This window comes from Tachysurus fulvidraco, chromosome 3 (genome assembly GCF_022655615.1).
Source record: "Tachysurus fulvidraco isolate hzauxx_2018 chromosome 3, HZAU_PFXX_2.0, whole genome shotgun sequence".
Classification (NCBI taxonomy): Eukaryota; Metazoa; Chordata; class Actinopteri; order Siluriformes; family Bagridae; genus Tachysurus; species Tachysurus fulvidraco.
In genome coordinates, this window is record NC_062520.1 from 28353178 (window position 1) to 28374650 (window position 21473).

The following is a 21473-nucleotide window of genomic DNA, read 5'->3' on the forward strand; positions in this document are numbered from 1 at the left end:
GCAAGAAGAGGAAGTCTCAAGCTCCTCAGCAGTGTCCTGTCTGCCAGAAGATCATCCATGGAGCAGGAAAACTTCCACGTCACATGAGGACACACACAGGCGAGAAACCTTTCCAGTGTATGACCTGTGGTGTGCGTTTCACAAGGTACAACCTTTCACCTTTCTCTTCATGTTGTATTCCATTAGCATTTAGTTTAATTGTGGTAGTGTTTGTTCTGTAGCTAGCTACCTCATGCTAGATAATAGATCAATTATACATTAGCATATTAGCTGGTGCTATAGAAATGACAATGAAACATATAAAGGTGTCTTTAATTAGAAATAATCAAGTACAAAATATGACTTCATATCAAAGTTTGCTATAACTTTGTCAGATTTGGATCTGATTTGAACCGAGAGCATCGTGATGATACAGCATCATCGTGATGTTACAGCTATAGCCATAGCATTTGTGACAGAACTGTTAAAGCAGGTGTTACTTCTCTGACCTCACACCTGTGTGTGTGATGTGTTTCCACCACAGGAACGATAAGCTGAAGATCCACATGCGGAAACACACGGGCGAGCGGCCGTATTCCTGCACCAGCTGCCCTGCCCGTTTTCTGCACTCCTATGACCTGAAGAACCACCTGTCCTTGCACAGTGGGCTTCGGCCCTATGAGTGCCCCCTCTGCCACAAAGCCTTCGCCCGTGAGGATCACCTGCAGCGCCATCGCAAGGGCCTTGCCTGCCTTGAGCATCCAGCTCTGGAGCTCCGCCCACGCCATGCTCGCCATGCTGCCTCTCCGCACTCGCCACTATCTCCAGCGTCATTATCCCCATCATCATCATCTACTGCACCACACTTCCTGTTCCGTCAGGAAGCGGATAACCTGGCCACTCCACCACATGGGCCATTGATCTCTGGAGGAATGGCATATTCCAGAATCCTCCATTGGAGGGGGGGAACAGGATGGAGGGAAGACGAGGAAGAGTCTTAGTGTGTGTGTGTGAGAGAGAGAGAGAGACTATACCACTAATTACATACCTACTTAATGCAAAAAGTAACCAAAAGTCTTAACAAAATGAATCTGAACAGAGAAACAGGTTCTTTTTTCTTTCTTTTCGTACTGTCTTTCTAAAATGTGCTTAATTTTGTTTTCATGTATATCGCTGGAACATCAGGGCTTTGATCTTTGCACATTGTTTTCTTTAATCTTTAAACATGTAAATGAATAGCAAGTGATAGGTTTATGTTGTTAATATATTCAGGGTGAAATATAAAATGAAATAATACTGTGAGTTTAGGGTAAAAAGTGTAGGGAGAGTGTGTGTGTGTAAGAGTTATGGTGTTTAAACAATGCTGTTTAATTTAATTAGAAAATATTTTTAAGATTGTGTTTAAATGCCATGGAGAGAGGTTTATCAGTGAAACCTTGTGGTGTGAAACAGAACTGCACTTCTTCACTCCACTACTGTTTAAAATACACCTTTATCTCAGCCACTGCCCTAAACCCTCACAAGTGTATATATTTAGTGTATATGAGAACACACACACACAAAATTGCATTTATTTAAATTTTGTTTGTTTTTAGGTTGGCTTGACAGAACCAACATGCTGTTTTTCTTTTTTGTTTCTGCAAAATTCTTCATGGGTTGCAATTTGAGCCATAAAATCAGGCAGGATCAAAGATCCTTTATAGGAATATCGCGCTTTTGGGAAAGATTGGAATTTTGTTTGCCATGTAGCAGTGCTCTAGAATGTATTTATGTTCCATGTATAGGAACACACTGAAAATGTTTTCTTGGTTGTTCTTTCAGCCTTTCCTTACTCTGCTATAATGAAGACTATTAAAACATCATTGCTCCACCTCCTGAAGCCCTAACAACTACCAGGGTCCCCATAACAGCTACCTAGCAAGACCTCGGCAACAAGCTGGGATAGCATAGCAACCACCTAGCAATACTTTAGCAAACAAAATGGTTAGCATTGCAATAACCATGAAAGCGCACTAGCAAACAACTGGAATATGCTAGTCACAGCATGTAAAAATGTAACATTAGCCTTTAACTTCTTAACCTTTACAGGCTTAACTGTTCATATGAACCAAGTAGCAACACCGTAGCAACTGGTTTAGTATAACAACCTCTAAACATATTTAACCTTTACATCTTTTAAGCTTTTACACTTAAATTAACGTTGCATATTTTTGCATTTTGAAGTCAACGACAACAGAATGTTTAATGTCGTTCAACAATTTTTGCATGTTTAGCGTTTTCTGTCAAGCCAATGTCAAAGCTCATTCACAAACTTTAGCCTTCTAGTTTTTTTCCTTTGTACTTGCTAACTTTCATGATTACCATTAGCACCATTAGACCATTAAAATCCAGTTAAAATACAAGTTGTACAATACTAGCAGAAGTGATTCCACACAAAGTTCAGTATTTATACACATTATTGACATTATTTTGCTAACTGTATGAGAACTAGCTTCCATGATAACTAGTCAGTGTGCTAATTAGCATCTTTTACAAAAAAGGATTATTACTACCAAGCATTTAGAGTGACCGCGAGTGTGCTAGATCTCCAGCAGCATAATATAATAACGATAAAAGGTTTTTAAAAATTGTTTTAAGTGATAAATACAGTTATGGAGTGTCCAATAAAGTAGCCAAGAGTACTCTGGTTGAGAGAAAATATTAACAACAGCTTTTTTTTTAATATTAACTAGCTAGCATGCTAATTACCTGATGATACTTTAGCAAGATGGATGAGGGAAAAGTGTGAGAGTGGAAGTGTTAAAAACAGGACTGGTAGAGTGCACAATGAGTTTAGTGCTTAAACTGGTAAATCTCTGTTCTTTATTATTATTATTATTATTAATAAGAAGTTCATGTTACTTCCTCTGTAGATTTGTGTTAACTTTAGAGCTGTCTGTGGTATTATTTATTAGTTTAATATTTAATATTTGTTTAATATTTGTTTTTAATACACACACACAGTTGGTCTCTCTGTGGCTATTCATGTCCCAGTGAGGAGGTTAGTGATATAATCCATCAGGGAGTGTTCCTGTCTCACACACTAACGTTCATGTAGAAGTTTTATCCATCATGCATCGTGTGTCCATCATGCACTAACTTTTACTTCCTGTGGCGGAGTTACTGCTTTACGGTGGTCACAGAACTGTTGATGGTGGAAGTTGCTCTACTGAATGCCACTGATCTTCAAGAAACAACCAACCTCTTACCTTCCACTTTAGCCTTCCTTCAAGTTTTTGGTTCTTCAGACAATTTGAAGACGTTTCTCTGGTGGTTCCACAGCTCTGTGGTTCTGATTAATAGTTCTATTAATACAGTTAATACATTAATACTTATGCTATAAGTCAATTCTTACCAATTTCTTACATTTCTGAGTTGGTTTTTTTTTTCTGTTTTTTAGTTAAATTTACATGAAAACAATTTATTTGAATAACTGAATCTGTTATGTGTGTTTTAAAGAAAACCTTTAGAGCTGTGTGAGTGAAAAATTTCTCAGGAATTACAAAGCAATGCACTGAAACAAGTATGTAAATGGGAATGCAAATGAATATGCAAATGAGAGATGGATATTATTGTCTCTTGTAATCTTTTGTGGAATACAGATGATAATACGATATTTTAAAGTCCTAAATGAATGATTAGATATGTTTATATGATCTATTATAGAGTTATAGTTTATTACAACAAAAAAAATGTCGGTGTTAATTAGGGAATAAACATATATCTTTATCACTGTTGTATGAACAGAAATAATTACATGTGTAAACATACATGGTTAATAAACAGAAGATATTCTAGTGTTCTGGATGATGTGGATTATTCATGTGTTGATGTTAAGGGTTTCGATTATTAATCGAAAAAAAAAGCCTCTAGCATAGACCGGAAGTAAAAGTGGAACCGGAAGTGTATGATCGTCGTCGCTGTGTGTTTTGGTTGTGGTGGTGTTTTTACTGTAGATGATTTAGATCCCACTTGGAGAATTGATGTCGTTTGGTGAAACTCAGAACAGCGGGTGAGGGTTTATTATTCACATGCGTTTAATAACCGTGATATTCTTCTTTAAATCAGCTCAGTTATGGACGTTGTGCTTATATCAGTCCTCTAACAGGAGCCTGTAAGACTAATTATGGCCGAGGTTTAGTAATACAGCATGTTCACGGGTCTACAGTCCGGAATAAAGAGTTTATAGCTGATTAAAAACAAGTCATATTAATGTTATTGACATTGTATTACAGTCTCAGTGCGGAAACGTTTGCTTTTAAACGCCGTATGAAGGTTCTGTGGAGTTCTAGTAAGCTGTGATATACTATGTGTGTGTGTGTGTGTGTGTGTGTGTGTGTGTGTGTGTGTGTGTGAGAGATAGAGAGTGTGAGAGTGTGTGTGTGTGTGTGTATATAGATGTGATGAGTGTGTGTGTGTGTGTGTGTGTATAGGAGATGAGTGTGTGTGTGTGTGTGTGTGTGTGTGTGTGAGTGAGAGAGAGAGAGATGAGTGTCTAACACACAGATGTGTTTATTCTTATCCTGCTGCTTGAGACACAGTTGATTTTCTAAATAAGTGTATAGTCTTAATATTCAAAAATAACACTGTCCTAGATCAGATTTAACATTTTTACAAATTTCTCCCTGGCTAATTCTGAGCTTTTAGAAAACAGACAGAAATAATTTTTTGTTGTATTAGAACATATAAAACCTAAAATAATTTAAAATTATTTCGAAGTATGTTCGAATTCAACCGAAATACTTTTTTGCTATACTTAATATAAAAGGATAAACAAAATCCGGGACTGAACTTATAAATGTGTGTGTGTCAACCAGGCGGCGTAGTAAATGGGACCAAGCCGCTCCGTCCTCTGGTGCTCTGGATGCTGCTGCTGCCGTTGCTGCCAAAATCAATGCTATGCTGGTGGCTAAAGGAAAACTGAACCCAGCACAGATTAACACACACACAACAGGGGACACTGTGAGCACACACTCTCTCACACACACACACAAACACACACACACACAAAGAATGAAGCAGCACATAATGAGGACACACAAACACACTTGTGGACAGAGTTAGGATGGACACACACCTGGTTATACAGTTCAGACACAGATATACACGTGGATAAACAGTGAGGATACAGACACACACACGTGTATATATATAGTGATGACACAAAATGAGGACATACACATGCAAACAAAGAAATTTGTTTCAGAGGAGGCAGACACAAACACAATGTTATAGTTTGAAATGTTAATAATGTCTGATACACTGACTGTATCCTTTTCTCTTCCTGTCTTTCCCTCACGATATTGGTCTGTACCTCCCTGTGTTTGTCTGTCTGCAGGCTGCATGTGGAGGGGCTAAGAGTGCAGTAAAAGCAAGGGATGACCTGGTGGTGGCTGAGGTGGAGATAAACGATGTGCCGCTTACTTGCAGGAATCTGCTGACCCGAGGACAAACGCAGGACGAGGTTAGACATCTTGCGTACATGTACTGCATCACAGGGTAGGAGACTTATATATAGTGGAGACTGTTATAGGAGAGACACACACTACACTTTTATAGGACTGACCCACTACCCTGTTATAGGAGACACACTACACTGTTGTAGGAGAGATACTGCCCTTTTATAAGAGACACACTACCTTGCTAGACTGTTATAGGAGAGTCACTCACTACACAGTTATAGTGGTGACACTGGCTACGCTGTTGTAGGAGACACACTGGCTACGCTGTTGTAGGAGAGACACTGGCTACGCTGTTGTAGGAGAGACACTGGCTACACTGTTGTAGGAGAGACACTGGCTACGCTGTTGTAGGAGAGACACTGGCTACGCTGTTGTAGGAGAGACACTGGCTACGCTGTTGTAGGAGAGACACTGGCTACACTGTTGTAGGAGAGACACTGGCTACACTGTTGTAGGAGAGACACTGGCTACACTGTTGTAGGAGAGACACTGGCTACGCTGTTGTAGGAGAGACACTGGCTACACTGTTGTAGGAGGGACACTTCACTGTTATAGGAGAGATTCTACACTGATATATTAGACACACTACCCTGTTTTAGGAGACATAATACCTTGTTATAGGAAACACACTACCCTGTTATGGGAGACACACTACCCTGTTATGGGAGACACACTACCCTGTTATGGGAGACACACTACCCTGTTATGGGAGACACACTACCCTGTTATAGGAGACACACTACCCGGTTATAGGAGACACACTACCCGGTTATAGGAGACACACTACCCGGTTATAGGAGACACACTACCCGGTTATAGGAGACACACTACCCGGTTATAGGAGACACACTACCCGGTTATAGGAGACACACTACCCTGTTATGGGAGACACACTACCCTGTTATGGGAGACACACTACCCTGTTATAGGAGACACACTACCCGGTTATAGGAGACACACTACCCGGTTATAGGAGACACACTACCCGGTTATAGGAGACACACTACCCGGTTATAGGAGACACACTACCCGGTTATAGGAGACACTAGGGCTGCACGATTTGGGGAAAATGTCATATTGTGATTATTGAGGTCAATATTGCGATTGCGATATAATAAACAAATGGTATCATGAGTCAACTTGCTTGGTCCTCAAGGAAAATGCACACACAGATTGCTGAAAATGCTGAAATTTGTATTTCTAAACTCAAACTAGCAACAACAAACAAATGCAAAACGTTTTCAAATTAAAATATAAAATAACACATTAATGCTGATTAATGAAAAGCCTAAGATCAAAACTGTAGGTATACAGTGTGTGTGTGTGTGTGTGTGTGTGTGTGTGTGTGTGTGTGTGTGTGTGTGTGTGTGTGTGTGTGTATATATATATATTGTGTGTGTGTACCAACTTAATGTAAGTTATACATGGTATCGCACACACCATTATTGATGATATTTGGAGCAATATTACATGTAAATATAAATGTAATTATTAAACTTGATTCCCTTACATATACATTTGCTATATAATTATTTTTTTATTTTAAATTTTTATAAATAATTATTCATTTTGATTATGATGTGATGGTGACAGGGGAAGAGGTTTCAGGTTGGGGGTAAAGAGTTTTTTCTGTCACCACTTTTGAAGAAGAAACAATATCAAGACTATAAAAACTTGTCAAAACTCCGCGAATCACAAAAGTATCAGAGAGAAGTTGAGAACACACGTTTAAACAGTACATACACTCGAACTTGACCGCACATCACATTGTTTACTTTACTGATACTGCTTTTAATCGTAATGCAAAGACCGGTCATCGGGACATAAGCTGTCATGTACAATAAAGCGCCTGCGCAGAGACAGGGAATATCATTTAACACAAAAAGCCCCCTAGACGGTGGACTTGCGCTCAGGATTTTTTCTTTTCTTTTTTTTTTAAGCGGCGTGTGGACGGATTTTTTCTACGCACACACTATTTTATTTCTTGATGACAGACCGCTGCTAACTACAACACTAAATGTAAAACAGCGTTGCCATGGACACACAGGGTTCTAACCGTAGAGACGGAGCGCACAATGTTCTTTAGCGGAAGCAATACAATTAGGTGTATACAAACCAGTGTTGTAATGTAACGAAGTAAAAATACTTCGTTACTGTACTTAAGTAGAAATTTCACCTATCTATGCTTTACTTCGCTATTTAAATTTATGTCAGCTTTCAGTTTTACTCCACTACATTTCCGAGATAAAAAAATTTTATTTTTTAAAAATTTTACTTTTAACTTTTACTTCAAATACTTAAGTACATTAAATATCAGAAAATTACTTTTGATACTTAAGTACAGTAAATATCAGATACTTTAAGACTTTTACTTGAGTAATATTCTAAAAGGTGACTTTCACTTCTACCAAAGTCTTTTTCTAGTACGATACTTGTACTTTTACTCAAGTATTGCTTTCTAATACTTTATACAACACTGATACAAACAGGCGTATGAGACCTGTAACGAGCAACAGTGCGAAGCCGCGAACTCATTCTGAATATTTTACTTTAAAGGCGTAACAGCTGATGAAAAAGCAGAGACAATTGTAGACGAAAATGAAGAGATTTTATCTTAGTTTTTATTTTATACAAAACATTTTCGTCTCGTCTTTTTTCGTCAACAATAATGCATGTTAATTTAGTCTTAGTCAGCGTTTTGGACAGTGGTGCAGTCTTATCGTCTCGTCTTAGTCATGAAAAAAAGGTTGTTGACGAACATATTTCGTCTCGTCTGACGAAATTACCACTACATATAACAGAGGTAGCATTTTTTCTGGCCACCAGTTCAGTGTCCGTCTGCTCGGCATCCATCTTCACCCGTTCCGCGCTGCACACCGGAAAAAGTCACATGACCATACGCGCCACACGTGCCACTGCCTAAACTGAAACTCACTGGTCTTTTTTTATTAGCGGATAGGGGTGTAGTGTATGAAATAGGCAAACAGCTTTCAGAGAGAATGGGTTGTCATGTCCGCACATGCATTTATTTATTATTTATTTCAGAAAATCGCAGCATTTTGCGTCATATAATCGCACAAGCTTATCGCAATTGCGATCACGATATGATTAATCGTGCAGCACTAGGAGACACACTACCCTGTTATAGGAGACACACTACCCTGTTATAGGAGACACACTACACTGTTATAAGAGACACACTGTCCTGTTATTGGAGACACGCTGTCCTGTTATTGGAGACACGCTGTCCTGTTATTGGAGACACACTGTCCTGTTATTGGAGACACACTGTCCTGTTATTGGAGACACACTACACTGTTATAGGAGACGCACTACCTTGTTAAAGGAGACACACTACCTTGTTAAAGGAGACACACTACCTTGTTAAAGGAGACACACTACCTTGTTAAAGGAGACACACTACCTTGTTATAGGAGAGACACTACCCTGTTATAGGAGACACACTGTCCTGTTATAGGAGACACACTGCACTGTTATAGGAGACACACTGTCCTGTTATTGGAGACACACTACCTTATTATTGGAGACACACTACACTGTTATTGGAGACACACTGTCCTGTTATTGGAGACACACTGTCCTGTTATTGGAGACACACTGTCCTGTTATAGGAGACACACTGTCCTGTTATAGGAGACACACTGTCCTGTTATAGGAGACACACTGCACTGTTATAGGAGACACACTGTCCTGTTATTGGAGACACACTACACTGTTATTGGAGACACACTACACTGTTATAGGAGACACACTGTCCTGTTATAGGAGACACACTGTCCTGTTATAGGAGACACACTGTCCTGTTATAGGAGACACACTACACTGTTATAGGAGACACACTGTCCTGTTATTGGAGACACACTACACTGTTATTGGAGACACACTACACTGTTATTGGAGACACACTACACTGTTATAGGAGACACACTGTCCTGTTATAGGAGACACACTGTCCTGTTATAGGAGACACACTGTCCTGTTATAGGAGACACACTGTCCTGTTATAGGAGACACACTGTCCTGTTATAGGAGACACACTACACTGTTATAGGAGACGCACTACCTTGTTAAAGGAGACACACTACCTTGTTAAAGGAGACACACTACCTTGTTAAAGGAGACACACTACCTTGTTAAAGGAGACACACTACCTTGTTAAAGGAGACACACTACCTTGTTAAAGGAGACACACTACCTTGTTATAGGAGAGACACTACCCTGTTATAGGAGTCACACTACCTTGTTAAAGGAGACACTACCTTGTTAAAGGAGACACACTACCCTGTTATAGGAGTCATACTACCTTGTTAAAGGAGACACACTACCCTGTTATAGGAGACACACTACCTTATTATAGGAGACACACTACCTTGTTATAGGAGACACACTACCTTGTTATAGGAGACACATTGGCTAAACTGTTATAGGAGAGACACATTACACAATCTGGTTCACTTACATTTACGCCATTTTGGCAGTCGCTCTCATCAGAATGAGGTTTGACACACACAAGGAATTTGATTACAGCTGTTTGTGACTCTCAAAAGTAGACATAAATAACACTATACTATACATTTAGCTTGGACTATACAGGACAATACAAAACAGACGATGTGAGACAACATAGACAGTTTGTACAATATACAGCAACAGTAGTGTGTGTAACATATACTGATGACGTGATGACTGACAGTTCTGATAATGCAGTACTTGTAGATATGAATTAGGAAATATAATTATGGTAAGTTGTTAATCATGGTTATTGTCTGGGGAAAGAAATTGTTCCTGTGTCTGGCAGTTTTGGTAAACAAGGTTCTGTAGTGCCTGCCAGAAGGGAGGAGCAGAAAGAAGTTGTGTCCAGGGTGTTTATTGTGATTATTCCTGCCTGGTTTCTGGTTCTTGTGTGGTACAAGTTCTGGGGAGTGGGCAGGGGGCATCAATTATTTTTTCTGCTGTTTTTACTGTGCGTTGCAGTCTGTTCCTGTCCAGGGATGACAGTGGCTTCATCATTGTAGGAGAGACACTCGCTACACTGTTCTAGAAGACACTTGCTATACCGTTATAGGAGAGACACATTACAAAATCTGGTTCACTTTCATTTATGGCACTTTGGCAGTCGCCCTCATACAGAGCAACTTACATTTTATCTCTTTATTATACAACTGAGCAATTGAGGTTAAAGGCCTTGTCCACAACCTTCCGATCAATTGTCAGATGCCTTAACCACAAAGATACCACATCTCCCCTTTATGCTACACATCTGGCTACTGGATTTTTGTTTTGAACACAACCTAGAGTATGCTTCTTGTTTGGTGATGTTTATATGATCCTTCCTAAACTCTGTTTTTTTTGTGTGTGCATGTATTTATGTGTCTGTGTGAATGTAGATTAGCAGGGTGAGTGGGGCTGCAGTGTCCACTAGAGGGCGCTACATGACTGCAGAGGAGAAGGCTAAAGCTCTGCCCAGGTATAGAATTTCAGTGACAGGGTTAGGGTTAGCCACAGTAGTGTTCACATTAGACACACAACTTCTATACTCACACTGCGTTCACACTTCCACTGAGTCACCTGTGTTGCCACTAGTTACTATAAGTGTAGATTAACCATTAATGTATTGTTGTATGTTGTATGTAACCATTTTGTTGGGGTCATTTTAGTATTTTTTTTTTAAGTTGTATGAAAAAAAGTGTAAACACTATTAAGCCATACTAGCACAAATTAAATAACAGACAAAGCATTGAAATCAGTTGTTAGTGGTAACTTTGTAATAGATTTGATTAGCAGTGTGAGCTGCCTTATTAGCCATTGCAGCAGTGAACAAACAGTAAATGAGAAGTTATTCATAGTTAAATTCTAAGTTAAGAAAACTGTTGTGATTTCTTTGTTTCCATAGCGACCGTCCACTCTACCTTCATGTTCAAGGCCAAACCAGAGAGCTTGTGGACAGTAAGTTCACTGTGTGTATGTGTGGGGAGTTGGTGCAGGTGTTACTACTTATTTATTTTGATGACTGTGGTTGGCTAGGGTTAGGGTTGCTAACCCCAGGGTTACTTGATTAGCTAAAGATGTTTTATTAGATGTTTTGTTGGATAATGTAGTATAACATTCTTAGCAAAAGAAAGTGTGTCAAATTGAACTGTGTGTGTATTTTTGTAGAGGCTGTAAACAGGATTAAGGAGCTCATCACTAATGGAGTGGTTAAAGCGGCAGTGTCTCAGCCCCCTCCTGCCATACTGCCTCCTACAGGACCCAAACCTCACTGCACTGGGGTAACACACACACACACAGATGTAGCTAGTGGCTTGAAGGTCATCATTAACCAAACATGTAATCCATAATGTATTCTGTATTGTCGTGGTCTCTGAACAGCACACTACTGTTGCATTGATATTTAACATTCAATCAGTTCTTAAACATGAGATTAGGGTATGATTTCAGAAACCTACAGGTTAAGGTGTGCTTTGGGACAAAAGATATCTAGGTACAATTTATGACACCTACAGAACAAGGAATTTAGATTTGGGTCACAACTTGAGTGTAGAGGAGGTGGGACAGATGTGTAACTGCCTCGCTCACTTTTCGTGGTTCTATCAGGTGAAGGTGTTTGTGGGATTGGATCATGCACTTCCTGGTTTCTCTGTGAAGGAGAGGGTGGAGGGACCGAACTGTTCTTACTTACAGCACATTCAGAATGAGACAGGAGCCAAGCTATTTCTGCGGGGTCAAAGGTCAGGCTGCATTGAGCCAGCATCCGGGAGAGAGGCCTTTGAGCCTATGCACATCTATGTCAGTCACCCCAAGCCAGAGGGTATCACTGCCGCTAAGACTTTGTGTGAAAATCTGCTGCAGACGGTAGGTACAGTACACAAGCACACACACTCACAACAGTGATGTTCTGTTGAGCTCACAGGATGATGTGTTGTGTTTTCAGGTACATGCAGAGTATTCTCGCTACCTGAGTGAGATGAGTGCTGTGATGCCCACACAAGGTAATCATTCATCACCAGCATCATCGTCATCATCAACCATATCATTTTAACCTTCATTATTTTACCCACCATCAAATTAATCATAATAACCATTATTGTTACCATTCTTATCACAACAAATGAGGGAATCGATACTACAAGACTGAGTACATGTCAACCTTCAACATAACCATAATCTATAATGATAATAACATTAGTGATATAATAGTAATATCCCTAACATTATTTATCAGGCTCCATGCTGTTATAATTGTGTGTGATTATAATGTGTGTCTATATTTTAGGTTTCCTTCCTCCTCCTGGTGTAAATGGTATGCCCCATTATTACCCACCTACTGTGCCTCCTGCAGCCCCGGCACCCACTCTTTACCCCCTTCCCCCTCTGACAGTAGTACCTACTACAGCACCAGAACCCACAGTGCCCCCTACTGCGCCGTACCACATCACACACCCACTCGCAGCTAATCTCACACAGGTAAGTCTTTCTCTCACACATCTCTAATGTGTTCAGCTAACTTATTAACTGGTATTGTTCTGTTCACTCAGATCAGTTCTTCTTTTTCTGTTTAGAACCTCACACCAGCAGTATACCCACTTGTGGCTCCACCCCAACATACGATTCCATCTCCAGTCAAACCTGAGGCTCCGCCTTCTTCCAAGCCTGTGTCTCAGACAAAATCTGTGGCTCCGGCCCCTGCCCAGAAACGACGCTTCACTGAGGAAGTGCCTGAGGAGAGTGATAACAGCCTCCTGGGATATCAGGTAAATACCTCATCTTACTGTCTCGCACACTGTCTGTTTGTCTCTTACATAGTTCATCTCAGTCTTATTTTCTTGCTTTATTTAAACCTAACCCTTTCCTTTTATCTTTCTTTTTCTATCTCATTCTCTCACTGCCTAGCTTCTTATCTCACTCTCATTCTTCATCTTCTGTTTCTATGTCTCTCAATCTGTTCAAGTCCTTGCTTCTCCGTTTCATATTCTCATGCCCTATACTGTCCTTTTACTGCTTTTATGAACAGGTCTAAAACCCATAACAATATTTCTACATTTTATTTATTTGTTATCACTTTATAAGTCCTGGTGAGTAAACACACACACACACACCACAGCAAAGACACACACATGTGCAAACACTCTATACACACTCACGCACTCTACTGAGGACTGACATGTGGTTATTGTGGCTTCTGTACATTATTCACGTACAAGGTGTGAAACCTTAGATGTGTGCATTTAACTCTGTGTGTGTGTGTGTGTGTGTGTGTGCGCCTGCCTTTATGTGTGTTGCGTGAGTGTTGCGTGGGTGTTAATGGAATTGTGTGTTTTTCTGCTCATAGCATGGACCCATTCATGTGACTAATTTAGGTTCAGGCTTCTCCGTGACCAGCCCTGAGACTGTAGGACCCCAACACAACGTTTCTGCTTCCTGTGGGGAGAGACAGGAAAGAGACAGGTACACACAATACAGTCTTTTCATGTTTTATGTTAGGAAGGAGAGATTAATTTAAGTCGATAGGAGAGAGACTGGGACCTGAGTGAGTCTGGAGAGAGCTGAGTGGGACAGGAAAGAAGATAAGAGAGACTCTAGAAAGTGGGGATGGTTGAGAGAAAGTCAGACTTGCGATGTAATACGTGTGTTCATCTCTATACAGTAGGCAGATGATGCTGGCTCTACCCCCACCATTGAGCAGTGGAATTCGAGAGCAGAAGAGTGAAGAGCGACTGCATGGCTCCCTGGGTAAGACAAACAAACACACATACACACACATCATATATCTGATACAAGTGATATATAAGGCATTGTGTTTTTGTGGACTCTCAGAAGCCCCCTTTCCTTCTCTGATTGGCTGGTGGATTCGTCACCCACTCTAACGGATGGCTCGTGCGCGTGCACGTGTGTGTAGACGTGAGGCTAACTGTGCTCTCTCTTGTGTTTGTGTGTTCTCTCTCTCTCTTTGTGTTTTTCTGTTTCATGACCCATGATGTGATGTGGTGGGGGTTGGGCCACCTTCCCTTCTACTTCCTGACTGGATGGCTTCAACATTGTCCCCCCACCAAACCAACCAATGAAAACTCTTCTTCATTCATCACCACTGCTGCTGGTCAACAACCTGTGTGTGTATGTGTGTGTTGCATTGGTTATTTGTTATTATGCATGCTGGTTCTCTCCTTCTTTCTCTCTCTCTCTCTCTGTCTCTCTGTTTGTCTGTCTCTCAGCTCCTCAGATAAAGCGCATCAGGATGGGGTTGGTATCATACTCTGGTGATTCTTCTGATGAAGAGGAGGAGCTTTTATCTCAGAACTTGGGTGAAGCCAGTGTGGTTGGCTCCTCCTCTTCAACATGGGCTGCTGGGACTTTCAGATGCACTGCCCCTTCTCAGCCACAGCCCAAAACACAGACCACACAGTCAATGCCTTTCTGGATGGCGCCATGAAAGGGAGTAACACACACACGCACGCACGCACATCCTTCGGGCCGGAGCTTATGTTTCATCAGCCAGATGTGTGCCAGCTAACTCGTTTGATCAAATATAACAAATGTAGTTCCCCCTTCTTGAACCAGAGACCTCTGATACATGGCAACATCAATACACTACACTTTTGTTCCTCTCTGCTCTTAAGCTTGCATTGAGCAGGCAAACTGGTTCTTTTAATGTTACAGGAAGTGATGTAACAGACAGGAAGTATGTACAGGTGTAATGTAATGAGCTGGACAACAGTGTTTTTTTCTCAGAATAAATTGCCATCTCTTAAAACCGATTGGTTGTTTTGCGTGTAATAAACCTATTTTGTACATGGTTGATGTATTACAAGTTTTGATGTTCAACATACACCCATAGTGTGAGTGATGTGAGAACGTTTGTGGGTTTTTCTTCTGATAAGTAGTGAGCCCAAGTGGTCAAGCGTCGACTGTAATTACTAAAAAAAAAGGTTGACATTAAAGAGCAGTCGATGGTACGGTATGCAATTAATGTTTTCTGCTTCTTTAATAAGTGGCGTGTACCTGAGAGGTGAGGCTGAGAAAAATAATGTATTTCAATTCAGTTCAATTTATTTGAACATTTCACATAGTCTCAAAGCAGCTTTATGGAAGCATAGAAACAAACAAAAAGAAACAACAAACTATATATATATATATATATATATATATATATATATATATATATATATATATATATATATATATATATATATATATATATAAACAGAAATTTAAGGTTTGTAAAATGAAGTTACCATATATCTCTAACATCAAAGCCTCCAGGTGATCCAGTGGCAGGATCCTGTGCTCTCGTTACCGGGTTAAATTACCGGGCAGGGTGGTAAACCCAGCCACTGGAGAGTTAACTTTCAGTTCCAGTCCTGAGCCTGAATAAAAATGGGAGGGTTGTGTCAGTAAGGGCATCAGTAAGGGCATTATATAATGTTAGGTATAATTGTAATAAAGTGATGGACAATGTACATTATGTGCAAAGTGCAGACAGGGACTCCAGCAAGACAGCAAAACTAAAAGGGAGAGCCAGAAGGTGACAGATATGAGAGCTTCAAGAACATGAACCGTCCCACCACTCCACAGTCTGCAAACCCATATGACTTATGAGGCTGGTAAACTGTCAGCATCCAGACATCCCAGTTTACCAAACTTTCTATGCCCATGAAGCCTCCAGATCTGCTGCTTTAACTAAAAAAAAAAAAATCATAAAAAGCTAGACTAAACATAAACACTGAGACTGAGTCCCAAACACTAATCGGATGGCTGTTCCATAACTGAGGATCGCTGTAAGAAAAAGCTCTGCCTCGTTGTAGTCTTTTGTACGCGAGGAACTACACTGTAAGCAATTGCTGTTAATTTACAGCCAATTTTCAACACTAAAATACTGTTTTCATGTTAAACAGTTTAGTACTGTAGTTAGCAATGCATTGTGGACGGCTTAAATTGGAGCAACAAGACAGAGGCCGTAAACAGTACGCTGATGTGTTAAATTACAGGGAGCTACAGTATTTTTTGGAAACTGCGTGCTGGGGAATTTGGAGCACGTCAGAAGCTTGATACAACGCTCGTCTTTTAAATTGAGGCAACTGCTTTTGGTCAGATCTCTTTAAAAAAAAAAAATAGAGATATAATTTGCCCTTAACTCCTGGAGGATCTTCGGGAACCATCATTTGGATAGGAGATTTCATCATATCATCGAGTGTTCTTCATTAACATCAATCAGGTCTTGTGTCTACAAATTAAACGGTAATTTAAATCTTATTAATATTGCGAAGAATGCTTGATATTAAACTGATAGGAGCTTGTCTTGCTAGATATTTGAACATGTCATTTAACAGTGAGGCTTATTTGAATAGCCAAAACAATATTACTTTTGGGTGGTATTTTGTTTAATTTTGGTAATGTTAGCCGAACTTCTGCATCCAAGGAACAACTGTTAACCGGCAGCAGGAAAATAGCATTAGGATACTGGAATAATTAGCCTACATCTTGCCCGGTGATTATGTCAGCCAAACCATAGGCTACATCGGCTAACCAAGATGGTTTTGGTGAGTTTTATTTAGTTTGTGTCGATTTTTAATGAAAAGTGTTTTGCAAACAGTTAAAGACAGGTGCAAGGGCGTAAGTTTGATTTTGATTTAAATAAATAAAATTGGTCTGCAGAGCCACATTGTCACAAAAGTACAAAAGCTTATCGCTTTTTACTCGACTTGAACAATAATTCTCACTCACTCACTCATTTTCTACCGCTTTATCCGAACTACTCGGGTCACGGGAGCCTGTGCCTGTCCCAGGCGTCATCGGGCATCGAGGCAGGATACACCCTGGACGGAGTTTGAACAATAATTAAAAAAGGATTTTTTTGTGCCATAACTTTATTTATTAAGGTTACACAGGTGAAAAACAACACATACACAATAGGTCTGTTTTATTTTTTACTTTTTTATGATGCCAGTAAGAATTCTAGCAGGGCAAGTAAAAAACAAAAAAACAAAAACAAAAACGAACAAGCAGATTTCCTCCATATCAGCTCACATTACATCACAGAACATAAGGTATTAATTACTTAATTTTGTGAATTAAAGAACAATATACATTTATATATACTATATAATAACTGAGAGCTTAGTTTATAATGTACTGTACTTGTTATTTGAACAAGCCAAATTTGTCTACGTCTGTCATTACCAGAAATAAACTGCTGGCATATTTGTTTCACATCAATTTTGTCCAGTTTGTCCTGGTGGACATGGCAAACAGCAATACTGTTCAGTCTCACTTGTGTCATTGTTGTTCTGAGCCATGTCAAGTCAAGAGCTTTTATTGTCATTTCAACCATATATAGCTGTGGCAGTACACAGTGAAATGAGACAACGTTTCTCCAGGATCAAGGTGCTACATAAAACAAAGACAGGGCTAAGGACGTGTAAGTAGTCTTTAGCACTATTCGGACGGGACTAGTTTGACGTGGGGACGTGGAGTAATGCAATTTTACCTCAGGACGTCTGTAATATCAATTGGCCAATTCGCACGGGACAAGACATCTCAGTAAAACTAGCAGAAGTGGGAGGGGTAACTCGCTTTACGCACCACAGTAACCTCCTTGTCGTCATGTGCGTATGACGTCGCTTCCTGTTATCACGTGCGCAATCAGACAACATGGCGCCTCCATGCTTGAAAAACGCGCCAAAAACTACTTCTAAACAGGAAAAGACGGAATTTTACCGTACATATTTACAGAAGGTCGATTCGGACGGGATTAGTATTACCTGAGGTAATTTTTCCGGACCTTTTTACAGAAGGTAAAAGTCGCAGTAATCTTTACTGACATTGTCCGTAATGATTACCGAGATGGCACATTCGGACGGGACTAAAATCACCGAGAAGCTCTGGTAATAATTACTTTACCCCCACGTCCCCATGTTAAACTAATCCAAATAGGACTTTAGCCACATAAAGTGCAACTGTGCAACCTGGTGCAAACAGTGCAGGACAAGACAAACAAGACAGTGCAGGACAAAAAACCGTATTGAATCCGGAGAGGCCGCTGCATGCTACTGCTGCGCCGCCATCTTGGATCACCATGTTTTTAGTCTTCGGAGAGCACTAAAACTTCTTTCAACCTCAGCTGATGACACTGGGACCACTAAAAGCAGCCTGAAAGGGGTTTCAACTTGATCAAACGGGCCTCTCAATTCAACTGACATTCCTCTTAGAATATTAGCCACTTCGGTACTAGATCTAAAAGTGTTTCTAGAGTGAAACATGGCTAGCTGGACTTTTAGATTGTCTCTGTTCAGTTCTGGATACTGATCAACAATGTCACTCACTTCTCCAGTCGGTAATGTTTCCTCTAACTTCTGCAGAACATCTAGATCTGGTTGACTGAACCTGTCCCTAAGCTGAACATCAACACTATTTGGCATTTTGTAGAACTCTGTTTTGTAATGCACCACAGGTGACATGACAGTGTGCTGGCATGCCCCACCAGTGTGCCTTGGTGGATGTCTTTGGTGAGGAATCTGAATGGACGTAATTCCAAGGGAGTCAACCATTGCAGCTGCTTTATTAAAAACCTCCTGAAAACGTTCCTCGTTTCTTTTGGCTTGTAAAGTGGACTCGATGCATTCTATTGCACTTCTCATTCCTGCAACAGTTTCAGTCCGTTTTTGCAGAGACTTGTTCAAACACTCCAATTCCTCAATCACTTCTAATGCCAGAAAGAGTCCAAGCACAGTTTTACCCTTTTCAAACCTCTCTCACAGTCCATTTGCCCTCACACCTGTGTTAGATCCATTTGATGCCATCTCCTCCAAGCTTGATAAAACACACTCATACTGAGACAGCACTGCTTTGATTGCTTTTCCTCGCCCTGTCCACCTGGTTGGACACAGTGGTCTGAGTGATTTTGATGGTCCTTCTGAACCTGCTGCCACTGTTGAAAATATAGACTTGAATTTTCCAGACTGTTGGCTTAATGTCCCTAGCTCATGGACCCACTACAAGGCATCCCATATCACAGGAATGGCTAGGCTTGCAGATTGTGTGATCAAGTTAAGACAGTGTGACCCACAATGCACATATAAAGCCAATGGCTGCTGTCTCTTTAGCTGTGCTTGTGCTCCACAATGTCTTCCTGACATATTAGCAGCACCATCATATGTTTGGTCTCTTAAACCAGACATGGGAATATTTAGCCTCATGAGTGCATCCACAGCCACTCTAGCAATGTCCTCTCCAGTAGTCCCTGAGACTTCATACAAACCAACAAAAACCTCTTGTGGTACCAGGTCATAGAGATTCTTGCTCTACTCTTGAGACATCCTGAGTGCCATCTATAATGAGTGAGTACTGCAAAACTGGAAGAGACTGGATAGGGACTCAATGCCAATACAATTTCCTAACATTTGCAAAATCTCATTTTGCACAGAAGGAGAAGTATAGTCATGACAATGGGATAGCCAACTAGAGAGACACGCATCATCATACCCTGCCTAGCAAGGAACTGTACTGAACCTACAATATTTTGCAGCCAATACAGTACCTAGCATCCTCTTGTTGCTTTGCCAAGGCACTTGAAAGTGAATCTAACTGCATGATGGTGCGACTTACTATTCTGGTGGTGTTCAAAACGAACAAGAGCATTTTTACAGTTACTGTATCCTTTTGAGGAGAATGCAGGGTCTGCCTTTTTGGAAAGTGTACTTTTCTTTATTGTGTATGTTTTCACACAGTGAAAGCAAAGGATCCCCTTTACTCTGGGGCTATAGTGAAGCCATGGATACTGCTTATACCAACTTTCCTGAAAATGAAGGACCCTGTTTGACAGCTTTTGGACTGCAATGTATTTTGGTTGAGGTTTATTTGGCTTTAAATCAAAGTCAAGAATCTCTACAGATCTACTCTACACTGTTCTTCATCTTTGTCACTCTGCTCTTCATCTTTGTCACTCTGCTCTTCATCTTTGTCACTCTGCTCTTCATCTTTGTCACTCTGCTCTTCATCTTTGTCACCCTGCTCTTCATCTTTGTCACTCTGCTCTTCATCTTTACCAACTACTGTATGGTATAGTACTCTAACAGTGCAACCTCAATATAATGCAAAACAAACAACAACATTGTTGTTTCCAGAAGCCTCTCCACTTGTGCTACAGCTTGGCAAATCTGTTTCTGCAACCTGATAAAATGACATAACTAGTGCATATGGTATCGGAACAATCCAAAGCTCTTATTTCACACACACTCTGAAGAACTATACTGTAGATTGTCAACCTAACATTTATCACAGTACTAAATTTCACAACCAACACTACCATATTATTGTATGACCTCACCTGTGACCCTGCCTTTTCACCTGCCTCTCCACAACATGACAGGACTGCTTCTGTCACCTGACCTGACAAAATAAATGTACTGATGCATGCCATATGAACACTGAGAAGAACATTTGTGGCTTAGATAACTGTAATCATTACAAAATTCATAAACATTATGTTACTAATAGAGAAGTGGCTTAGTGGTTTTAAGTGGCTTACTTCGCTGGTTTGTTTTAATATAGCTCCGAATGTCTACTTTTCTCTTTTTTTTGCCTCCATTCTCAGACAGCATCACATCACGCATCTGTTTGTGTGTGCGTGCACGCATGTGTCACGTTGCATATTGCTTCATACAACGGAATCTAGCTGCAGCCGACCTCAACACATTAGCAAGAAAGACAAAGCCGATCAAACAGCAACATGGGTTAGAGAGGCAGGACTCAAAAAAGGCTAAAGGCCAATCCTTTTAGAGAGGTGGGTTACAGAGGCGGGGTTCATTGCAGCGGGTAAATCTGTAAAACGTTTGTGTTCCACAAGTTGCGCTATTTTTTACAGAACGCCGTTGTAAAATATTTTTCATCTTATTTAATGATTCCTGGATGTTGAATGAAATAAGTAAAAAAGCACAAGACACAGACGGACATCAGTGGTTATGTATAAATATATATAGG

General features: G+C 40.3%; 2 protein-coding genes across 10 annotated transcripts in view; both read left to right on the top strand.

The window, feature by feature from the left end:
• The window catches only part of zbtb7b (zinc finger and BTB domain containing 7B), a 25583-nt gene extending 21765 nt beyond the window's left edge, over nt 1-3818 (top strand). For all 6 annotated transcript variants that reach the window (XM_027154782.2, XM_027154775.2, XM_027154795.2 and 3 more), the window contains 2 exons: nt 1-145; nt 524-3818. The exon at nt 1-145 is cut by the window's left edge and continues 835 nt beyond it. In XM_027154782.2, coding sequence (XP_027010583.1) covers nt 1-145; nt 524-980 — 602 coding nt within the window. In that variant the 3' untranslated portion in view covers nt 981-3818. The remainder of the gene's footprint in view (nt 146-523) is intronic.
• Nucleotides 3490-15253, top strand: khdc4 (KH domain containing 4, pre-mRNA splicing factor). 4 transcript variants are annotated; one of them, XM_047811233.1, is made up of 14 exons: nt 3490-4030; nt 4836-4980; nt 5357-5482; nt 10889-10968; nt 11395-11447; nt 11658-11770; nt 12096-12353; nt 12433-12490; nt 12775-12965; nt 13061-13252; nt 13831-13946; nt 14146-14231; nt 14711-14761; nt 14823-15253. In XM_047811233.1, exons 1-14 carry the CDS (start codon nt 4002-4004, stop codon nt 14936-14938), a joined length of 1614 nt encoding a protein of 537 aa, XP_047667189.1. In that variant the 5' UTR covers nt 3490-4001; the 3' UTR covers nt 14939-15253. The 4 variants fall into 4 exon arrangements, with proteins under 4 accessions (XP_047667189.1, XP_047667190.1, XP_047667191.1 ...); XM_047811234.1 differs by having other exon boundaries at nt 14711-14760; nt 14827-15253; XM_047811235.1 differs by having other exon boundaries at nt 14316-15253.
• Nucleotides 15254-21473: the final 6220 nt, after the last annotated feature.